General features: G+C 36.8%; 1 protein-coding gene across 4 annotated transcripts in view; it reads right to left on the bottom strand.

Annotated features, from left to right (window-relative positions):
• SCAF8 (SR-related CTD associated factor 8) overlaps nt 1-22,114 on the bottom strand; it is a 157,739-nt gene that overhangs the window by 118,808 nt on the left and 16,817 nt on the right. For all 4 annotated transcript variants that reach the window (XM_066994214.1, XM_066994213.1, XM_066994212.1 and 1 more), the window contains exons 2-7: nt 15,768-15,851; nt 13,750-13,794; nt 11,587-11,748; nt 10,985-11,141; nt 9,064-9,194; nt 5,477-5,653 (exon numbers count right to left, since the gene is read on the bottom strand). In XM_066994214.1, coding sequence (XP_066850315.1) covers nt 5,477-5,653; nt 9,064-9,194; nt 10,985-11,141; nt 11,587-11,748; nt 13,750-13,794; nt 15,768-15,851 — 756 coding nt within the window. The remainder of the gene's footprint in view (nt 1-5,476; nt 5,654-9,063; nt 9,195-10,984; nt 11,142-11,586; nt 11,749-13,749; nt 13,795-15,767; nt 15,852-22,114) is intronic.

Genomic DNA, 22,114 nt, shown 5'->3' with positions numbered 1-22,114 from the left:
GAATTTTTGAACAGCCCAGAAGCATTTCAGTATCATTGTACTTTCTTGAAGATGAGACTAAAGAACAAGCATGAAGAAATGCAACAAATTTTATTAGTCACTCAGATTGTGTTTTTTTCTATAACTATGCATCAATACAGCAGTTTTATCAAATCCATGTCTATTCAGTTGGAAAGGACCTTCAGAGATCAAGTCCAACTGCCTGACCAATTCAGGGCTAACCAAAAGTTAAAGCATATTAAGGACATTATCCCAATACCTCCTGAACACTGTCAGGCTTGGGCCATCAATCACCTCTCTAGGATGCTTGTTCCAGTGTTTGACCACACTCATGGTAAAGAAATTAAGGGAGTTTATGCGAGATGGGACGTATGATGCAAGTTACTCAGGATTTTTACATATCTAATCCACTTAAAGCAAGCTGGCTGCCTTCTTTTTAAATTGCTTTTTTTTTCTGGTTAGAATATTTCCAAATAAAGCATTTGCAAAATGCTGTATCTCTGAACAGCATATGCATTTTAGAAAAACGCCCAGTCTTATCTTTAAAATATGATTAATCATCATATATCTTCCATCATGACAAAGTAGAAAGAAAAATAACAGCATATACAAGTTAAATATTAATCATCTGAGAAAAGGAAAAAAGAATTCAACAACTGATGATACAAAAAAAAATTTAACTGAAACCAGATAAAACCAAAGAACTGCCAGCCAAAACAGTCAAATATATATCATGATTTCTGTGTGGACATTAAAGTGAAAAATTTTGAACTGAAATATTTCTTAAATAAATTGGAGCAGAATCATCTCTACAATAAGGAAATAGACATTTAAATATACAAAATATTAGGATACCTAAAATCAACCCACCACACATAAACATGTAGAACTACAGAACTTTCCATGAATGCTATACCTGTTAATTTAATTACTTAAGAAGAGAATATGTTCAGAAAAGCAATGGGAATTGCTAAAGACATGAAAAAAAGCTTTTTATTCCAAAGGAAATGAAATTCTTCTGAAGCACCAGAATAATCTGTTTAGAAATCATAATAAAAGGAATAAGATATAAAGGTACAGGAGAGGTTGATCAGTGTCCTCCCTCTTTTTTTTTTTTTTTTTCAACAGAATCACAGAATCATCTAGGTTGGAAGAGACCTCCAAGATCATCTAGTCCAACCTCTGACCTAACACTAACAAGTCCTACACTAAACCATATCACTAAGCTCTAAATCTAAACGTCTTTTAAAGACCTCCAGGGACGGTGACTGAACCACTTCCCTGGGCAGCCTATTCCAATGCCTAACAACCAATAACACATGGATAAGCAATTTTCACCCAATACGCAACTGATTAATTACAAGATACTATGGAGGCAGAAGACCCTGAAAACAGAGAACAAGGACTGGAAGAACTGCCAGACTTATTAAACACAGGGATTTGAAAAAGAAGGTGGATAGTATCTACATTCTACATATTCTACAGAAATACCTTCCTGCACCATTATCCTTCCTACTAGCCAATTCACTGTCACTGTATCATGGAATCAGAACTAAGCTACAGTTTTCTTCAGATCACTATGTTTACCATTTATATTTCATAAAAGCTCTTGCTTTTTTATTATTATTAATATTTTAACGTGTTTGACAACTCTGAACATTTACCTTTTGGACATTGCCTTCAACCATATATTTCTATATCCACATCACAGTCCTATCCTCCATTCTCCCAACTAAACAATTAGTCTTCTCAGTATCTTCTACAAAAACTATATGCTGTTTCTTATGATTACTTTCATGAACCTCTAAATTCTCTAATTTTGCTACTGTAGTGTTTTTTTTTTTTTTTTTTTTTTTTTTTTAAGATCGTAGAATAGTTTGGGTTGGAAAGAACCCTTAAAGTTTACCTAGTCCAACAACATATTGTTAAAATCACTGGAAATGACATACTTACTACTCTCCCCCTTATTCCCCAAACCAGTCATTCATTCTATCATATAAGCTAATCAGGCTGGTCAGGTGTGATATGTCCTTGGTAAATCTATGCTGATTGTTTCCAATCACCCTGTCTTTCACATATCCAGAACCGTATTCCAGAAGTACTAGCTCCGCAGAGCTAAGTGAGGCTAACCAGCTTGTAGTTCCCCAAGTTGACCTTTTGGCTTTCTTTGGACATGGAAACAACATTTGCCCTTTACCAGTTATTAAGGACCTCTCCTAATCTCTATTTACATATTTTATTAAACTGGAGCTAGAAGAAGATACAATTCTCACTGAACACTGAAGAGAAATTTTGATTATGTTATGTAAAATAACATTCAATTATTCTGCAAACCAGAAAAGATACACCACTTGTTCAATTGCTTCTTTCAAAATGTATGTGGTGGCCAGGACAAGAGGCAATGGGCATAAACTGGAACACAACAGGTTCCTTCTAAACACCAGGAAGCGCTTCTTTACTGTGTGGGTGATGAAGCAATTGGCCAAGGTTGCCCAGAGAGGTGGAGTCTCCCACCCTGGAGATCCTTGACAAGCTGCCTGAACATCCTCCTCCAGAGGTCCCTTCCAAATTCAACCAGTCTGTGATTCTGAGAGATTAGACAGGACTGATCAAATTTGACCTCTAGGTGCTGCCTGATATACACCTCAGAGTTATTCAAACTCCTTTTGTCTTCACCAGACAAATCTGAGACAACAGATTCTTTTGTCTTCTTGCTCCAGGTAACATATTACACAATACAAATCTCTCATGTCATACTTGAATTCATCATCAGATTTACCTTCTTTTTCAGTCTCTCAAGAAAGACTGTTAAAATAATAGTTTCTGAGAAGTCAATGTATGTATATTAACTGGTTCTTGTTCATTTCCTGTTGTGACCTAGAATTGTTGACACACAATTTCCCTTACAGAAGTTCTACTCGCTGTTAAAACAAGGTTCATTCATCTGTAATTCCTGTTGTTACAAGTATGCTAGTTAACAACTTATTTTCTTACAAAGACTATAGTCCCAAAAATTAAGCAACTGAATGTCCTGTACTCAAAAAATTGTTACAGTCTAGTGTTGTTCATTGTAGAAATATCAAAAAACAAGGTCTCAGAACAGTATCTCTAACACTGTTTTTACCTACATCTGAAGCATTTTTTTCCTCTTAAAAAAAAGTTTTGTATTTTTTATTTTGCTTTCACGCGAGTTACTTTGAAGCTGCTCTTGTCTGTCCTTGTGGACTGAATGCTTGTTAGCAGTTGCAGCACATCTTTTACTTTAGCTTAATCCAAATGAATCTGGATTATGCACTCAAGACTGGTCTGCAACGTGAACCAAAGAGCGGTACATGTAAAACAACAAAAGTTTCAAATCAAAAGAGTGCGCCTGATTCAAACCAAAACACTGATGTAGATGCTTCATATATAAGTAAATATTGCCTTTTTAACACCTAAGGCCGCCACATCTAGTAGAAAAATGATACAATTAAGCATGTGATGAAATAGAAGGAAAGAGTCCAGTAAATAGAACGATACTATTATGACTCATGGTCTTCAGCTACTGAGAAGTGGGATTTGGGTTGCAAGTGGTATCAGTGCGGAGAAACCACTGGAAAAAAAAAGCAAGAAAAATAGCTATTCCAAAAACTTGTAATTGCAAGAATGACATTGGCCATTAATACATACTCTGCTATAATACCTAGATTCAGAAATCCTCAAACCTCAGGAAAAAAGGGAAAATAGGTATGGTAACGCCAGGTTTATAAATAAAGAGGAAACATTCTAAAACGTACATGCTGCATCTGCAAACCTTCAATGGACTAATAAAACATACATTAGTACTTCATTCAAAGAGATGCCATAGAACACAGAACAAGGAACTTGAGATTTATTATAACCTAACTCTACTTGAATAATGCAGAACTGAGATACAGACCACGCTATAAACACAGCTCTTCCCAGCTTACAAGAACAGCTCAATGCTATATATATCTATATATATATATAGATACACACACACACCCACTGAAAGCCTGTAAATTATCACATTGAATTCTTGTGCAAGAGTGGCATTCTGCAACAATTAGCATCAAAAGTCCCAGAAATCACAATCACGTACATTCACTCTGCTGACAACTTTCAACCTGCATAATATTACTGGCATAAACTAACTAATGAGTGCCAGGCCAAACTCTCATAAGGTGTATACACACCTCATCACAATGCCAATTCCTTCAATTTGTTCCAGTTAACCTGTCCATGTTCAAGACAGTCACACCTGCCAGTACACCTATCCACATAAATGCTGGAATCGAAGAGCATGGAATAAAAGCACAACACAATGCTGTATTCTTAATTACTTTTTGTATTGAAATATTAAGGTGGTCTCCATTACTGATTCATTCATTCCCTATGATCATACCCTACTCCATCTGATGTTTACAGTTACAATATAGCATTCCAAGACCACATTGGATTGTGCTTTGAGCAGTCTGGTCTGGCGGGAAGTGTACCTGCCCGTGGCAGGGGGATTGGAACTAGATGATCTTTAAGGTCCCTTCCAACTCAAGCCGTTCTATGATTCTATGACTACAGGACTTTTTCTTTTTTTCCTGGTTTAGTTTTACAGGTGTATCTTTCATTAATAATGTCAACTCTTTATTATTTCAGAAACTTTCATTTACCTGAAAAAATTCTAGACACTTAAGATAAACTGTCCTAAAACTTTAGACTCATTACTTGAAAAGTTTTTAGTCAGCCAACTATCTGAAAAAGAGATTATGAGGATTAGGAAAAAAAACACTGCTTTGATTCTCTGACTTCCTTATTATTTATTCACTTCAAGACAATCCTATGGAGATTATATAGTCACGAGCTGCTTCTTCTGAAGACACTGGAACAAGATTTTTTTTTTTAAATCTTTGAATAGAAGTTCTTTTTTTTATTCTACTATTCTAATTGCCAGCACACTTATTGCTACCTGGCATTCTACATTAGCTTTATTCTTAAATTCCTCCATTCTGTATTTTTATTATTTATATTTGATAGACACGCATTCTGAAGCACACACAAAATTTCTTTTCTTACAGACCTTGTTTGTTATTACATTTTGATATCCTTTAAAAATTGTCCTGTGACTAGCTTTAACTATAATCAAACTTATCTCTTCACTTACTATCACTTGGTGGGTACGAACAGGAGGTTTCTTGGCATTTATAATTTAAGAAAATTACAAGTCCAATCACCTTTTACTCTTCTGGGAAAACAGGCTATATAAATTTCTGCGTGTTTTTCTTTCATAACCCTGTAAGAAATCATTTCATACTTTAGACCATAAACACAGGACGGGGAGAATACAAGACACGCTCAGTTCTCCTCACCGTGTTAATAAAAGGTGAAAAACACCACATAACTACGTCACAACTTTTACTTAGATATATTATACAATAAACATATATATATATATATTTAACTTCTATTAATCTACTGCTACCTTATTAAAAGAGACACTTTGTTCCAGTGGAGTAAGTGTGTTGGCAGCAGCAGCTGCAGCCGTAAGTTGTGCGGTTAGGGCCTGTAACTGAACAACAAGACCAGCATCCAGGGCCTGAAGTAGCGAAGGCTGAGGTTTCTGCTGCTGTATCTGCAGCGTCTGTATCAACTGCTGAAGCTAAAAGAGAAAAGACAACTGCATTAAACAAGAAAAATTTTTAAAATAAATCTCTTTCCCTTCCAGCTAGGGAAAAAACCCTCATGAACGCAGTATCATCTAACCTCTGACTATTAATTCATCTTAATCTGTTTTCATTTATGGCAAATTATGTTCCCACTTACTGGCTAATTTGTTTTCTGTGGCTGACAAGACATGCAGATGCTTCTTCCTCCTAACTTGCTCTGACAGGTTGCATGATGACCAGTCACCACTCAGGATTTCCTGCTTTCTAGGATTCACCCTCTTCTGTTTCTCCAGTTTGATTCCTTCTGACCTGAAAAAAATCTGTTAGCCTACTCCAGCTTCCTAAGGGCCCACCTACATTAGGAAAATCTGTATGTAATAACATTTGTGTAGTGGAAATAACTGCACTTTTGCAAGCTCCACCTTAAACTGGTGCAACTTGCACATATTAAGAATTTCTGCTAGTGTCTCTGGGTAAGTCATGAGGAAAATCTCATGCTGAAACTCAGGTTTGCACTTACAGAATACAACTGCCATGTTAGGTCAACCAAATCATAAAAAGCAAATTAATGAAGACTTGGGAATATAACTTGACTTCCTGCACTGGCACAGATTCTGCATTATGTATAGTCCTATCCTAGAATAAAATGTGACAGTTAGTGAGATACAATGTCAAACCAGAAGCAGTGGCTCTAGGGCACCAGATGTCTTGTAACAACCAAAACTCCTCCACCCACTATGGCAAAGCATAGTACAGCAAAGGGCTGTACCTACTTCTCTCATTTAAAATAAATATATAATGATTAGTTTGGGCAGTGCCAAAAGGCAGATGTTAAATTATTTATTTTTAATAACAACCCCATTCTGCAAACCAGGAGAGGTCTTGGATTATACTGGAATGAGTACTATAGATCATCAGAGAAGGAACTTTCAGAAGTGTAGTGAACGGCCCAGAACGGACCTAAAACGTTTGATCAAAGTATATCAGGATACCCTATGAGTCAACTCCCTCAAATTTAGAGGAAAAAAAATAAAGAAAAATGGTATATCTTCCATAAAGGTTTTTTAGAACAAATGTACCATAAAGATCATTTATTTGTCTGGTGTATCATGATTTTCTTACCCCAAATTACTAGTTATGTTTTTATTATTGTTATTATTTAAGGAGCTGTCCCACTGAGGAAATGAAAGGCTAACTTTTTCATGTGTGGATCCGTTCATCTGTTGAAGAGAGATACTTCTATAAAATTGTACAAATTTATCTTAATGCAAAAGGCAAAGGTACTATCCCTATGGAAAGAAGCCCTCCTAAAGTACCTCAGAATTAGTGGAAGCAGTTCTTTGACTTTCCATGAGGTAAATCCCTTACAGACTTGTTTTTGGTTATTTCTGGAAAAAGGTTGAACGAATCCAGGTGTTTCAAACTCTGATGACTTAAGTGCCCAGTTATCTTTAAGTTCACATTCCACCTCCTTATGGGGTTCCACACTAAGCTTTTAAGGCTTTGATCTCTTTCTTTTTACTAGGGTTCACTAGAAACTTTGTAAGCTGATTAAGACGATCTTCATTACCACAATGCATCAAAAATGCATGATCTCCTCTTGAGATTGTTTTAAAGTTACCTTCTGATAATGTGATGCAACTCTTCCTGTTCTTTAGATACAGGCTCCTCATACAGCAAAGCCTCCAGAAATGCTTCAGTTATTGTTTTACCTCGCCACAAGTTTTTACTAATTACTGCAATAGGCAAAACTGAAGAGCTTCCCAATTCCTTCTTCGCTGACCCACGAAAGATATACAGAAGTGGCTGCTCATCTTGTACATTGCTTTGAGTAGGAAGGAATCAAACTGAAGAAGCAGAGATGGAAGCCCTAGAGTGGGAAAATCCTGAGTGGTCACCATTCTAGCTGTTTTCACATTCTTGTTGGTCACATCTTTCTTACTCCTGTCCTCTCCTATGTCTAGACTCTTATTTTAGCTACATGCATTCTCACCCATTAAATACAATCTCAGGATTAAATCAAGGACTTTGGGGAATGGGGGAAGTGACTTGGAGAACAGGTAAAAAAAAGACAGACAGAGGATGGAAGCAAATGTTGCAGTTCATCTACTAGTCCTAGAGATTTGTATGTATAAGTTTGTATACCCAGTCTTTCTCCACACTTTGCGTCCATCTTTTCCCTCCTTCAGAATCCATTCCCTTCTTCATATTACCATTTTGGGATAAATATCCAAATGCTATTTCTTTGTGACCTGCTGGGTTCAGAACTCTTAATTTCTTTCTCATTTTCTTATTATTTTTTTTAATCTTTCTGCTTCTTCCTTTTATTTTTAGAATGTTCTCTAAGTAATAATCTTTAAACTGACTTTCTCACTTCACATCCCTCCCTTAAGAACTATGCCACTATCCTTCCTCTACGCTTTACAAAGTATCCCACAAACTCATTCTGCTCTGCTTTTTATGTACCCCATGAACGCAATCTGACTAAAATACTCGCTCTCTACTTGGCTTATGAACAATTACAGATGGCTCTGCTCAGCTGAACACTGTAAAGCCACCTCACTGAGTAAATAAGTTGTTATTGTCAGCATTAGTGCTTTGTAACAGCTCACTGGTGGCTGTTCCTTACTCGTAAACCAGGGACTTTCTTTTTTTTAGTACCCCATCAGGTAAAACACTATAGTCCTCAACTAATAACTACAGACCAACCAAAAATCATGATTCCACATTTAGGCTGGTGCCAGAGATCTAACAAACTGAAAAACGATGATCTATGTTTTTTACATACAGCTGACTGGGAACGCTCAATTTATATGACTTCAGGCTTTATAATGACAAGCAGTTCAATACGTGCTGCACATCAAGCCACTTTACTGAGTTCACCATTTAGAAATTGAACACAAAATCCGTCACTTCTAAACCAAGACCTTATGTTCAAACACTGTAAAATAAAACAACATATTTAGCTGACTGAAAGATAAAGAAGAGAATCGACTCACACTTCCAGAGTGAGAACATTTATATATAATTCTGCGCAATGTTTAGCTTCCTGGGGGCATCCATCAGAGAAATATGCTAAATGGCATTCTATTTTACACCTCTATTCATAAAATCTCAGTGTTGCTCTTTATTTAGTCAACTGCAATACTAAGTAGAGAAGAAATTGTATGTATTATAGCCCATCTTATCTGAAATCACATTCTGAGATTCTTTTAGGGAACAAACAGGGTTGGTTACAGAGGTAATAAGAAATTTTAGTTTACCTGGAACTTACTTGTCATGAACAGCATAGTTAACATGAATACTGGACAAAAAACTATAAGATATCCGTGAAAGCAGTATTCCTTTTAATATTCCTTAAAGACACAGATTCAAATAGCGTAACCACCTATAAAATATTCACCTGTTGGCCTTGGGGACTCTGTAAAATCTGTGCTACAGCAGCAAGTGTATCTGTATTAGCAATCTGAGATACCCAAGGATCGGGTAAACTCTGCACCACATTGGCTGGAGTAACTGGAGTCACAGGTGTTCCTAAAAGAGAGAAAATACAGTATGCCAAAATATTTTAACATACCGGCTTAGAAATGGTGTTAGGGGAGGAAAAAAAAAGCTGCTGTAACAGAAATGATAAAACTGATATGAGCATTCCTGTTTATTTTCTACAACAATCATTTCTGAATTGCAAGAAATCAAATTATAAAGACACGCTAATCTTTCTCGGACATCAAAACCAGTTATTAAATACTGAGAAAGCACTTATTAACATCAACAAACTATTTTTCTGATACATATATAGAGCATACAGAAATAAAACATACTCATGTCAACATTTCTGAAGTAGTAGTATTACTATGTGTATTTCACAGATCTTTTTGCTACTGACCTGTGGGACTACTAACAAGAAATACATAGGGGGAATGTCAAGAAACCTAAATAGGTTTCACACAGTAATCTAAACCATTTAGTGGGAACAATATATATCAAATGATAATTGATAGCAATCTACTCAGAAACATAAATTAGTTCCAAACTTACTGGACTGCCACTTTACGCTCAGCAGAAGCCTCAAGGATTCTACTAAAATTTCAACCTGCTGCAACAGGATTCATTAAGATTGCCAGTTTTACCTTCTTTTTGCTCCTAACATTTTTTTTCACGAAGAGCTGAAACTAAATTAGCAATCTGATCATTAGATTCACATCATAATGATCAGAATAATCCTCCATCCCTATAAATACCCTTGCTTTTTGTTCGGAAGTAGAGATATGCTGATGAACACCAAATAAAAACTACCAGATTGCTGTTTAAAAAGACATTTTGTATGAAAATTCCAAAAAGTGTTAGAGTAAAACTGTGATTTCAATAATTTAAAGTAATCAAACTAATGAAAATAAAAAACACTGAGGTAGAAGATGCAGTAAGTCCATGAGCAGGAACTATATATTTACAAATGTCATCAGAAAGTAAGATGGATTATCTACATTGCTTTTCAGCATGGGATCAGCAAAAGGTGGGTAATAAAACCAGGTTCATATGTACCAAAAATAATTTCTACATATAAAATTTCCCATGCATCCCAATCTTAAATGAAAAAACTTCCATAAAATGAAAAATGTTGAGAAGTCATCTCTCCACCATCTGCCTACATAAGTAAGGAATATGTTTAAAGCATGGAGTGATCAAGTCTGCATGTATTAAAACCTCCGTATTTATTAACTTGGGACATACTCCATGAGCAGTTTTTTGCCCACTTGATTCTCCAATATGATTTATGAGTCAGTAACTCCAAACTAGAGGGAGAGGGAAGTATGTCACTAGATGCAGTTTATAGTACCAATGCAGTTTTTTTTGCTTAAAATCATTACCCGTTGACCAGCAAAAGACCACTGTCTGACGTTGTCCATCAAGTTCAATTGTAGGGATAGCAAAGAGATACAGATGAGTTCTCTTTCATTTCTCTCAATCATGGCACCACTAATTAACAAACACTGCATTAAGTACTGTGATGGATTTTCAACTCTGACAGCGAACTTCTGTTTTGTTTGCACTTTCAAGTGCAAAACTAGGTCTAACTGCACTGTTATATTATAAATATTTTCAGTTGTGTATAGTTAGAAAGTAAACACAATGGGCTATGTTTTGTTTTTGTTATTTCCCTTATCTGGATGCTGACTATAACACATTTCCTTTTGGAATTCATTTGATTTATCTAAAGGGAACCAGTAAGAGTTTTTTCAGCATGTTAACAGCCAAGGTACAAGAGGTGACACAAGGGTTTTGATATCATGTGATTTATTTGATTTTAACTTGTCTTTGTTTACCTGGTGTATTGTTGCTCATAGCAGCTGTAGTGCTGGGCAAGACGGGGGTCACAACTGGAGGAGGAATTCCTGCTGCCATATCCAAGAGAGGCTGAATAATTTCACTCTTGAACACATTATTCTTCTGCCATAAGTTTAGCACTCTAACAATTTTACTCTAAAATGAAAGAGAATAACAAAAGACATGTGTCATGATAATTTTTCTTGTTATTATGAATTATGGAAGTCTTAACCAGCAACACCCATCTGTTTAGATTGAAGCACCTTTAGGTTGACAAAACAGTAAGAACCGTAAAAACAGTTATACTGCATCACATCAAAGATGCCTAACCCATGAACCTGCAGCTGACATATAGAGGGTGTCTCGACATCATGAATAGTAATTAGTAAAGACTAATTAATTTGGGAAGATTAATTAATCTAATTGCATGCATCTTCCCCCATCCCTACACTCAGGCAAGCAAAATTAAAAAAATACATATAAATGTATAAGGAGCAGTCTATAAATAGGTCCACTGTAGTAAGCAAAAAGTGAGATCAAAATCTTTGTTCTTTATACTAAAGATTGCTTTTATTAGAAAAAATATATAAAAGTAGCTTACCTTGTCATCCCCAGGACAACGATACAGATTCTGGAAAGTACTGATAATGTTATTGCTGAATCTTGGAGCAAATACATCCTTCTCTTGCCCAAACTGATGCCGGGACTGTCTCACAATGGAGTCAATGACATATAGGCCAGGCACCTTGTATTCTGGTTTGCACTACAAAGAATGATAATTCAAAATTTGCATATGTGAAAAGTAACACAAACCATTAATGGCAGACTAATCATGAACAGCTCGCTCTAATTTTTAAATGGGTCCAAGTATTACCAAAATGTTTGCTATTTAATAAATTGTGCTGAAGTATGAAACTCTCTCAGAGACAGCTAACCCTTAATGATCAGTTGGGCACAGCTGTATGTATTCTACAAATATGTACATGGCTTGAATTTTATTTATTACCACCAAAAACCTAACTTTTTTGAATCTATCTCTTAAAAATTAGCACATGAACTGCAAGTCATTTTTAAATGCACACCTATTTTAAGAGAGGTAGAGCAACATAAATCATGAACAAATTCTTAATAGTTTGTTGGAATTAGCTGTGAATATAAGTAAAAAATATTTTTTTTCTTTCTTGGAGATTAAAATCAACATTAAAGTTAACACTTGTTTACTTTATTTTACATCATTCTACATAGTGTATGGTATAACCTCCCCCTGCCAGAACAAGAAGATATTTTAGCAGACATCTATAGGTTGAGAATATACCAATGATACTTATTTTAAAACAGTGGAAAACTTGCACAATTTACATACAGCAAGGTATGCATAAAACATATGTTCTAACTACATTGCAAATTATTTAGGTAATTTTACTTACTTAACAAAGGTGAAATTTTGGTCTTTTAGTTGACAAGTAATTGCATCAGACTAGTGTAATCAGTTTTAAGATATAATGAGAATTTGAACAGAAATACAATGAAATCATCACTAGACTACACTATGACATGGATTTAGTTCATGAATATTGTTGTACACACTTATCACACAAGATATCATGGAAAAGATGAAAAAGAATACATGAGGAAGTACACTGTTTCCCTGTCTAGTCCAGATCATCTATAAACGTTATTTCACACTGTAAAGTCATCCATCACCTCTAACACAGCCTTTCAGTATCATCTCCTCCTAGTTCTCTCTCAAGCATTTTATATATGCCTCAGTTCATAATTTTAAGTGTATCAGTATCTTTTCTCCATTCTTTCACCGTTTATATTTTTTATTTATCTTGAGACATTCTTTTTATTATTTCTCCTTCCCCAGAGAGTGTAACTTCCTCCTCTGTGTATTATTTATACCATCATTGAGGTCACTAATAAAAAGATACTAAATAGGGCTGACTGGAAGGAATGTTGTTCTTTAGTTATCCCCACGAGGTAATACAAAGTATTACAAATTATCTTTACATCTCAATTATTAATCAGAGAGAATCTGAGAGGTTTTAAACACAAACATTGTACAATCAGATACAAAGGAATTCACTGACGCTCAGTGACAATTTTGCCTTTTTTTTTTTTTTATGACTTAAGACTTACAAATTGGAATCCATACATTTCCAACTATAGGTAAAAAATAGTTTTACCCAACAATAATTAACTGTTGCAAGAAAGCAAAGTACCATAAAACTCTTTGTTATATAGAATTTTTAAATAATTACTGCATCTTCCCCCAAAGTAATTCCAGTTTAGCCATATTCGTTTGTTTTTTTAATTTACAGGAACTACCAACTGAAATGCTACGTCTCACACTACACAAAAGATGAGGATGAAAGGTGACCTTCAACTTTAAAATCTATGGGAAAACCTGGCAGAAAAGCAAAAGTAACTGTCACTCACCAAGCCGCTTTCAATTCTTTTGCTGTCAGCAGCTTATAGGCTACATTTAATTGACAGCCTCTTTTAACATTAAATGAATATACCTACAGAAATAGTTCTAAAGCAGAATCCACAAAGTATTTGTCTTTCTGCATCATGGGTTAAGACCACCTACTGATTACCAGCAGAAACAGAATGCAACTGAAAACTGAAATAAACTGTTGTGTGATAAAAACGCTAGTTCATATGTATACATAAAACTTGATGGTCTTGAATATTCTGTATAATACAAAATGAGGAAGCTTTTCTCTGTGCTAACATGAAATACCTGTTACTGACTTACCTTTTGAATGAATTTCTCAACACTCTGTACAACGTGCTTGTAGAACTGGAAAACAAAGATAGTATTTCAATACAGGAGAAAATCTTAAGATGCATACACTTGTTCAAGTCTTGCAATATGGACCGTAAAGGTACAATTACAAACTTTGGTTAATTAACCAGCAATCCAACACCTACAGCTGAATATGCTGTTTTCCTTAGAAGATTTAACAGCATAAGGAAAAGTTAATCTCACTTGTTCTTTTTTTAAATAACATTTTTTTATTTAGTAAGAAGAATGTAATTGCTTCCTGAAAAACATACTGCACGTCTGAAGATGTTAGTGCAATGTTGCCAAGTACAGCATTTTTCTGTACTTCACTTATTTTACATATATTTGCTTTAATAATCTAAAAACTTGAGTATAAAGAAAAAGTACTTAGCGGATGCTAGACTTGTCCTATGGTGTGTTTTTATTTTTGTTGGTTTTTTTTTTTAAACATATTGCATATCATTGCAATAGCTCTACATCATCTCAATAAATGCTCTACAAAATTAAACGTTGTTACTGAGATGATAAATGTGGAAGCCTGAGCTACACTATTCCAGTATCTCATAAGATGCACTGAAACACATATCTCACAAATACAGGGAGGCACCAAATGCAGCAGTTACTTTACATCCTCTTTTGTCTCAACAGTAGCATATGGAAACTGACTGTTCTAACAAGAAAGTAACAACTCCATACATAGTATACAGTTGGAGTATACACTAGGAGTAGCTCTAAGAACTACAAAAAAAAATCTGTGCAATAAAATACATCACTCCCACTTACTGAACTTATATTCATTTCCTGATACACCGCTCTAGCATTAAATATCCTAAGGTTGTAAGATTAGATACTGAACTGATAGCTACAAGATAATATTGGGAAAACTAGGATTAGAACTTTTAAAACTTTAGCAGGTTAAAGTCTTTGAGGTTCAGTTTACTCAACAGTGAAAATATATAGTGAAACTTTAAAAACAGACATACGTATATACATTTTAAGGTTCCCAGGAGAAATACATTGTACAAGATTCCGGTATCGTTTGTTTAATTTACAGAACTATTTATTATCAGTTACTATTTAAGTTCAGTACAAGATTTAAGCATTTTCATTACACTGCAACACATGGTCTCTAACTTACGCTGACTTCTGTTTCTTAAAAAACAGTGAGTTTCATTCTTCTATCACTAATTTGTCCTATTGGAATTATAGAGAACTCCAATGCAGATGCTACTATCTGAAAACATACCTAGCTTCTGAGCAGATGAATGTAGAAAGGAAGAGCATAAGCTCATGTCTGTTTTGCTTTTATCTTATCCTCTTTTTCATCTCTCAAACTTTCACTTAATGTCCATCTGTTCTAACGCTTAACACTAATGACATACTTCTTTCCTCCATCATTTTTCAGTGCTGTTTTCTGTTGCTTCGTTGCTGTTTGGCAATTAGTTTTACTTTGTGGCAAGATAAGTCTTTAGTTAGTGTCCTAATGCTAAAGCTTACAAACGACTTATATCCAAGCAACATGAAAAATAAAATCTATGAACAACACATCTGAAAAGGTTTGCTATGGAATTTATGAAAATTAAATAAAACTTATACAATTACATTGATTCAAAGGCACACCTATCTTACTTTTTCTGAAGAAAAAACAGAAAAAAACTTCGTATTTTCATAATTATTTAGTTGTTCTCAGGTAATTTTAGTGTTTCCTTTTTAAACTACAGAAAGAAGCCCCTCTTTCAGATCAGATCGAAGAGTCAAGTTGGCACAACTCTTTCTCACATGCCAACCAAACAACAAAAGTCAGACAGCAAATTAAGCCCTCTATAGCACCTTTGAAAATCCCATCACTATCATATTTGGTCATACCTTGGAAACTGTACACAGAAAAAGGGAGAAAAAGTTCAGCAGTAAGTTCTTTAAGCTATTCAGGCATTTTGTGAAAGATGAGTAATGGAAAGGGAATTAAAAGAAGTTAGCCAAGTCCTTACCTTTATCGCCTTGATTGCTGCCTTGGTGATCTGTGTCATTTTAGCTTTAGAAATGGGTGGCTTATAATCATTTAGCGAGTACAACTGCAAAAAAAAAAAAAAAAGGCAGAAAACAAAGTGATCAAAAATATTTTCTGGAATTGTAGAAAGTATAAAAATACAGTATTTTTACCACAAGGAAATGCCACTTTTGATTTTGATCTGATTTCAAGCATGCATTATGGAAGAAAAGCCATCCCCCACTTGAGAAGAAATAAAAAGGCCCAATGAAATATAACGCAACATCCAAAATGCTTATAAGATAACAGGTTTTTCTTTGCAATAGTCACTGTATACCTGGTTTTATTAGCACTACATACAGCAGACACCCACAAGTGACATTATAATGGAAATGCATGGGATATGCAAACATGATAGCTCTCATCAAGTTTTCCTTTCTAGGGCAAAAAAATATAATAAAAAAAATACATGCACACTCGATGGAAGCAAAACAGATGCTTAACCAAATATGTTTATATTCATCTTCACTTGCCTGCTGAAACCAATCTTATTTTCCATAAAACGAAAACTTTCAGCCCAATGAAAACAAACATGTACCACTTTTGCTACTTAAATCAAAGCATTTGCAAAAAGCATACACTTACTTCATTTACTGCCTTAACAAAAACAAATAACATATCCAAAGTACTACAAATCCTTAAAACAAAGTCCATCTGGGTTCTCAATTTTAAGACAGATTTGTAACTTCGTATTATCTAAAAACTAAAAGACAGACAGTATACAAGTTGTTTTGGAACTCCTCTCACCCCCTCCAAAGATGCAGTAATAACTTCATTCTTTTTACTTGCACATACGTCTCCTGCCAGAAGCAATCCAGCATGACACATATTCATCAGAAATTTGCTACATACTGGGAACTGTACACAAACTAACTTCACAGCTATGACTGATAGGTGGCAATTGGAAGCAACTCCTTCCTTCACACTGAGTCAGAAATCCATCATCCAAGGCTCTTTACTTGCTGTGAAATCCACTGATTATTCACAAAATATTGCTTTGGAAAAAAAAAAATGCTGCTCTTTACTCCTTCAAACCTAGATGTGAACAAATACCGTACTATCCGGTATTTGCTGCATCCACAGGCAAAACGACAACAATGTCTAACAAGTTTAAGGATGTTCTTGACTTAGCTTACCCTGTATTTTTGTTTAAAATGTGTATGTTTAGAAGCACATTAGCTTGCAAATAGAGCCCTAATAATGGGAATAGCCACCCATACAAATATTTTTATTTCCTCCCTAAAGGCAAGAAGAACTGGAGTTTATTGCATAAAATCATCCTTGAAACAAAGTCAAAAGATCACCCTCCTCTCCTACTACACACCCCGAGCAATACAATGTATTTATATCTTTAGCGTCCTAAGATTCATTCAATCTTAAGCAAACAACTCGCTGAGGAAACATAATTCAGAGTGGTTTGCGTTTCGCAAAGTAAAACACAAGAGTAAACAGGATCACACAGTGGAAAGGATTAGACAATCGTAAATATAGGTCATGCTCCCCAAGCTGCTTATAATAACTTACTGCTCTGAAGTTAACAGGAAGTTCTCAAGAGAGAAGGATTTGTTCTCACTGCAAACATGAGATGCTTTTCTGTCCTTTCCTGTCAGAAACAGCTTTAGCTAAAACTTTGCATAGCTGTCAAAAGACAAATTGGAAAAAAATCGGTTGCCCTTGCATAAGTGGAAGTTTTTTTAGCCTGAAAGAATTCCAATTAAAACTGTGAAAACTAGTTCACAGCTAGACATCCACTTTTTAAACAACTGTTACTACCTCTCACTAACCCTACTTGCTGTTGCAAAATATTCTGAAATACTTATATGCTTCTCAAAATAAATAAATAAAGCATTAGCCTTCTAGAATTCAAATACGTAAATGCTCTCAGCAGGTATTGGGAATAGGGACAGAAGAGGCAGAGAATCAGAAGTCTCCAATTTGTTTCTTCTTTGTCTTACAGTTCAGTGCTCAGCTTTCAGTTAATTTTCAGTTGCTCGCAGGTGATTTACCAGACTGCAGGTCATTTGGTCCTACACAGTGGCTTAGCTAGATGATACGCAACTACAGCTAAACTATTTCTGGGGCCACTACAGTGCCAGAAACATTTTGCTTACTTTAATGCAGCGTGCCTTAGTTTGTGCATTCCTAGTCAGCATTCTCAAAACTCAAAATACTAGCAAAAGCCATTCACAGATATGTGAGCAAGAATGAAATCAGCCTAGACTCAGGAAGCCGCCTTGCCAATCCAAATACTGACCAGCAGAAGATAGGAACGGTAGCTCCCTACCACAGACACACGCAGCTACAAGGAAGCAGAGCCACTGACTCACGTCCACGTGCTGTGACCACATTGACCAGTCCATCAGCTTTGAAATCCTCAGAAAAAGAAATGGATGGATGGATGGATGGATGGGGCAGTTCAAAGCATCAAGAATGCTACGAAACTGCTGGGAGACACACACCAGTCACAACTGACTCTGAAGCATCAGCTGTGTGCCTTAGTAGCACATATTCAGAATACGCCCCAAAACAACAGGATTGTATTTCAGGTAGCAGAGAGCCAAATGCAGCCTTATATTTTCTGGTTTAAATGATCTGCCATTAAAAACAAACAAACAAAACAGCAAAATTAAGAGGACACTTCTTTAGACAAAGGCTTTTTGGACAATAGATGCACCTGTTCCAGGTTTTAATTCTTCTGAATATTTTTCCTTAATAGTCTTTAGAGGCTTTTATTTCCTATAAACACTTATTTTGGAAACAACATTCACTTGGAATACAGTGATTTAGGACCATCAGTGCATGGCAAAAGAACTATGAAGGAGCAACATCTGTAACACTGCATGGGACAATGTGAGGGCCCTGTGTGAAATACCTATTTGAATATTGCAACACTTAATGGAAAACTTTTGAAAAAAAAATCAAGTTTCACTTATGAAATTAAGAAATATGTCGTTTCTTAAAATTAAATTCAATCTTCTGCATTGTGCTGAATTGAGTTACATAAGACACAGACACCCGCAGTGTGGTTTAATCCAAATGCAAGCAGACCCAAACCACACTTCACTAAATACAGACACCCTAACATGCACAAGTGCCTTCCTGAATACCTACTAACAGCACCCATGTTCTTAGCTCCATCTTCAGCTAATTCATACATTATGTTTATTAACTGTCAGCCAGGAACTCCTCTCCATTTGTACTACTGCTAGGCTGGTTTGAGAGTCAAGACTTAAATGCATCTCTAGCAATGAAATTTTGCTTCTTTCCATCTAGCATATATGATTTTATTATTATACTTATATATATTTTTATATATATATATATATAAGAAAACAGGCATATAAACAAATCAAATATACTTCAGATATAGTTAAAGAAAAATAATCACATCTATTCAGGATTGTAAAATATGAAAATAGAGTTAAATATATAGAGAGGTGATTGGCAACAGCCAACATGGCTTCACTAGGGGAAGATCATGCCTGACAAATCTGGTGGCCTTTTATTATGAGGTTATAGCACTGGTGGATAGGGGAAGAGCAACTGACTTCATCTACCTGGACTCGTGCAAAGCATTTGACACTGTTCCACACGATATGCTTGTCTCTAAGGTGGAGAGACAGTGATTTTACAGATGGACCACTTAGTGGATAAGGAATTGGCTGGATGCTTGCACTCAAAGAGTTGTTGTCAACAGCTCCATATCCAGGTGGAGATCAGTAACGAGAGGTGTTCCTCAGGGGTCAGCATCCTGGGGTGTATCAGAAGGGGTGTGGTTAGTAGGTTGAAAGAGGTTCTCCTCCCCTTCTACTCTGCCCTGGTGAGACTGCATCTGCAATATTGTGTCCAGTTCTGGGCCCCTCGGTTCAAGAAGGACAGGGAACTGCTTGAGAGAGTCCAGAGCAGAGCCACAAGGATGATTAAGGGAGTGGAGCATCTCCCTTATGAGGAAAGGCTGAGGGAGCTGGGTCTCTTTAGCTTGGAGAAGAGAAGACTGATGGGTGACCATATTATGCTTACAAATATGTAAAAGGCGAGTGTCAGGAGGACAGAGCCAGGCTCTTCTCAGTGACATCCAATGACAGGACAAGGGGCAATGGGTGCAAGCTGGAACATAGGAAGTTCCGCTCAAATACGAGATGAAACGTTTCCACGGTGAGGGTGACAGAGCACTGGAACAGGCTGCCCAGGAGGTTGTGGAGTCTCCTTCTCTGGAGACATTCAAAACCTGCCTGGATGTGTTCCTGTGTGACACGGTCTAGGTGTTCCTGCTCCAGCAGGGGGATTGGACTAGATGATCTTTCAAGGTCCCTTCCAATCCCTAATGTTCTGTGATTCTGTATTGGGACCAGCGCTCTTTTAAAATCTTTGTTGGTGACATGGACAGTGGGATCGAGTGCACCTTCAGCAAATTTCCCAACAACACCAAGCTGTGTGGTGTGGTTGACACGCTGGAGAAAAGGGATGCCATCCAGAGGGACCTGGACAGGCTTGAGAGGGGGCCTGTGCGAACCTCATGATGTTCCACAACGCCAGGTGCAAGGCCCTGCATCTGAGCCGGGGCAATCCCAAGCACAAATGCAGGCTGGGCAGAGAATGGATTGAGAGCAGCCCTGAGGAGAAGGACCTGGGGATGGTGGTTGATGAGAAGCTCAACATGAGCCAGCAATGTGCGCCTGCAGCCCAGAAAGCCAAACATATCCTGGGCCACATCTAAAGAAGTGTGTCCAGCAGGGCGAGGGAGGTGATTGTCCCCCTCTGCTCTGCTCGTGTGAAACTATACCTGAAACACTGCATTTAGCTCTGGGGCCCCCAGCACAAGAAGGACGTGCATGTTTTACAGCAAGTCCAAAGAAGGGCCACGAAGTTGATCAAAAAGCTGCAGCACCTGTCCTGTGAAGACAGTCTGGGGGAGTTGGGGTTGTTCAGCCTGAAGAAGAGAAAGCTCTGGGGAGACCTTAGAGTGGCCTTCCAGTACCTAAAGGGGGCCCACAGGAAAGCTGGGGAGGGACTCTTTGTCATGGAGTGTAGGGATAGGACAAGGGGGAATGGCTTTAAACTAAAAAAGGGTAGGTTTAGATTAGACATTAGGAAGAAATTCTTAAATCAGAGGGCGGTGAGGCCCTGGCACAGGCTGCCCAGAGAAGCTGTGGATGCCCCATCACTGGAGGTGCTCAAGGCCAGGCTGGATGGGGCTTTGGGCAGCCTGGTCTGGTGGGAGGTGTCCCTGCCCATGGCAGGGGGGTTGGAACTGGGTGGGCTTCAAGGTTCCTTCCAACACAAACCATTCTGTGATCCTATGATGTGTACTATTTTTATTTTTAAAACTTGCATTTATAGTCTGGCTCATTTTTTTTCTTGTATGTCCTTTTGTACAAATGCTTAGTCAGAAGAGTTTACTACAATTATTTCCTGATTATGATTTTATAAGGCATTCATACTCACTGGCAGAAGGTAACCGCTTGCCCTCATGTAAAACAAGCCTTTAAACAAACTAGGAAAAAATGCCAACGTGGTTAAAGTCAGAGAAACACTCTGAAGCAAAATGGTGGGTATACTACTGAAAATCAGAAGTGGTATCCAAAAAGGAGAAAAAAAGAAAGTGGCCATACACTGTAGCTGGCAAAGTAAAATATAAAAAAATAAAGCAACCGAGTCTGAGAAACAACATGGAAAAGGTGTAACATCTAAGCCTTTTTCAAAAGGCAGACAGTAACAGACCTGTCCGTGGGGTCCTCCAGGACTAAAAGACAATCAGTGCATACAAAAGGACTCATTGGAGACAAAACCCAACAGAAGAACAACCCTCTGCATCTGTTTATATGTCTATGCACTGAAGAAAAACTCTTGAGATTTCCCATACCACCTCACGTGGCACAGAACAAGTTTGCAAAGTGAAAAATAATGAACTGCCAGAACCAAACTGTGAAGGAACTCAAGAATCAAAGACCTACTACTAACTGTGATTCCTGAATTTTCACTTCAATCAGGCTCAATTTTGTTGTGCTAAAAGACAGGAGAAGCAAGAGGAATTTCTGAGAAGGGCTCAAGGGGAGATTTAGGAAACAACATATCAGTTCGGTTCAATGTTTGTACCAGGAAAAAAAAATTACTTGAAAGAAAAGAACTAGTTGGCACAGATAATTTCACATAGCTGTTGTAAAGAAAAGCCGCATCTCAAACTATTGCTGTTCTCTGGAATGCTCCATGAGCACACAGAGAAATCACTGACACAGCCCACCTGTTGTACCAAAAGGCATTTATCACAGATCTCTCACAAAAGGCTCC

The sequence above is a fragment of the Anser cygnoides genome, chromosome 3 (assembly GCF_040182565.1).
Source record: "Anser cygnoides isolate HZ-2024a breed goose chromosome 3, Taihu_goose_T2T_genome, whole genome shotgun sequence".
Classification (NCBI taxonomy): Eukaryota; Metazoa; Chordata; class Aves; order Anseriformes; family Anatidae; genus Anser; species Anser cygnoides.
This window is presented reverse-complemented; position numbering and strand designations above follow the sequence as displayed.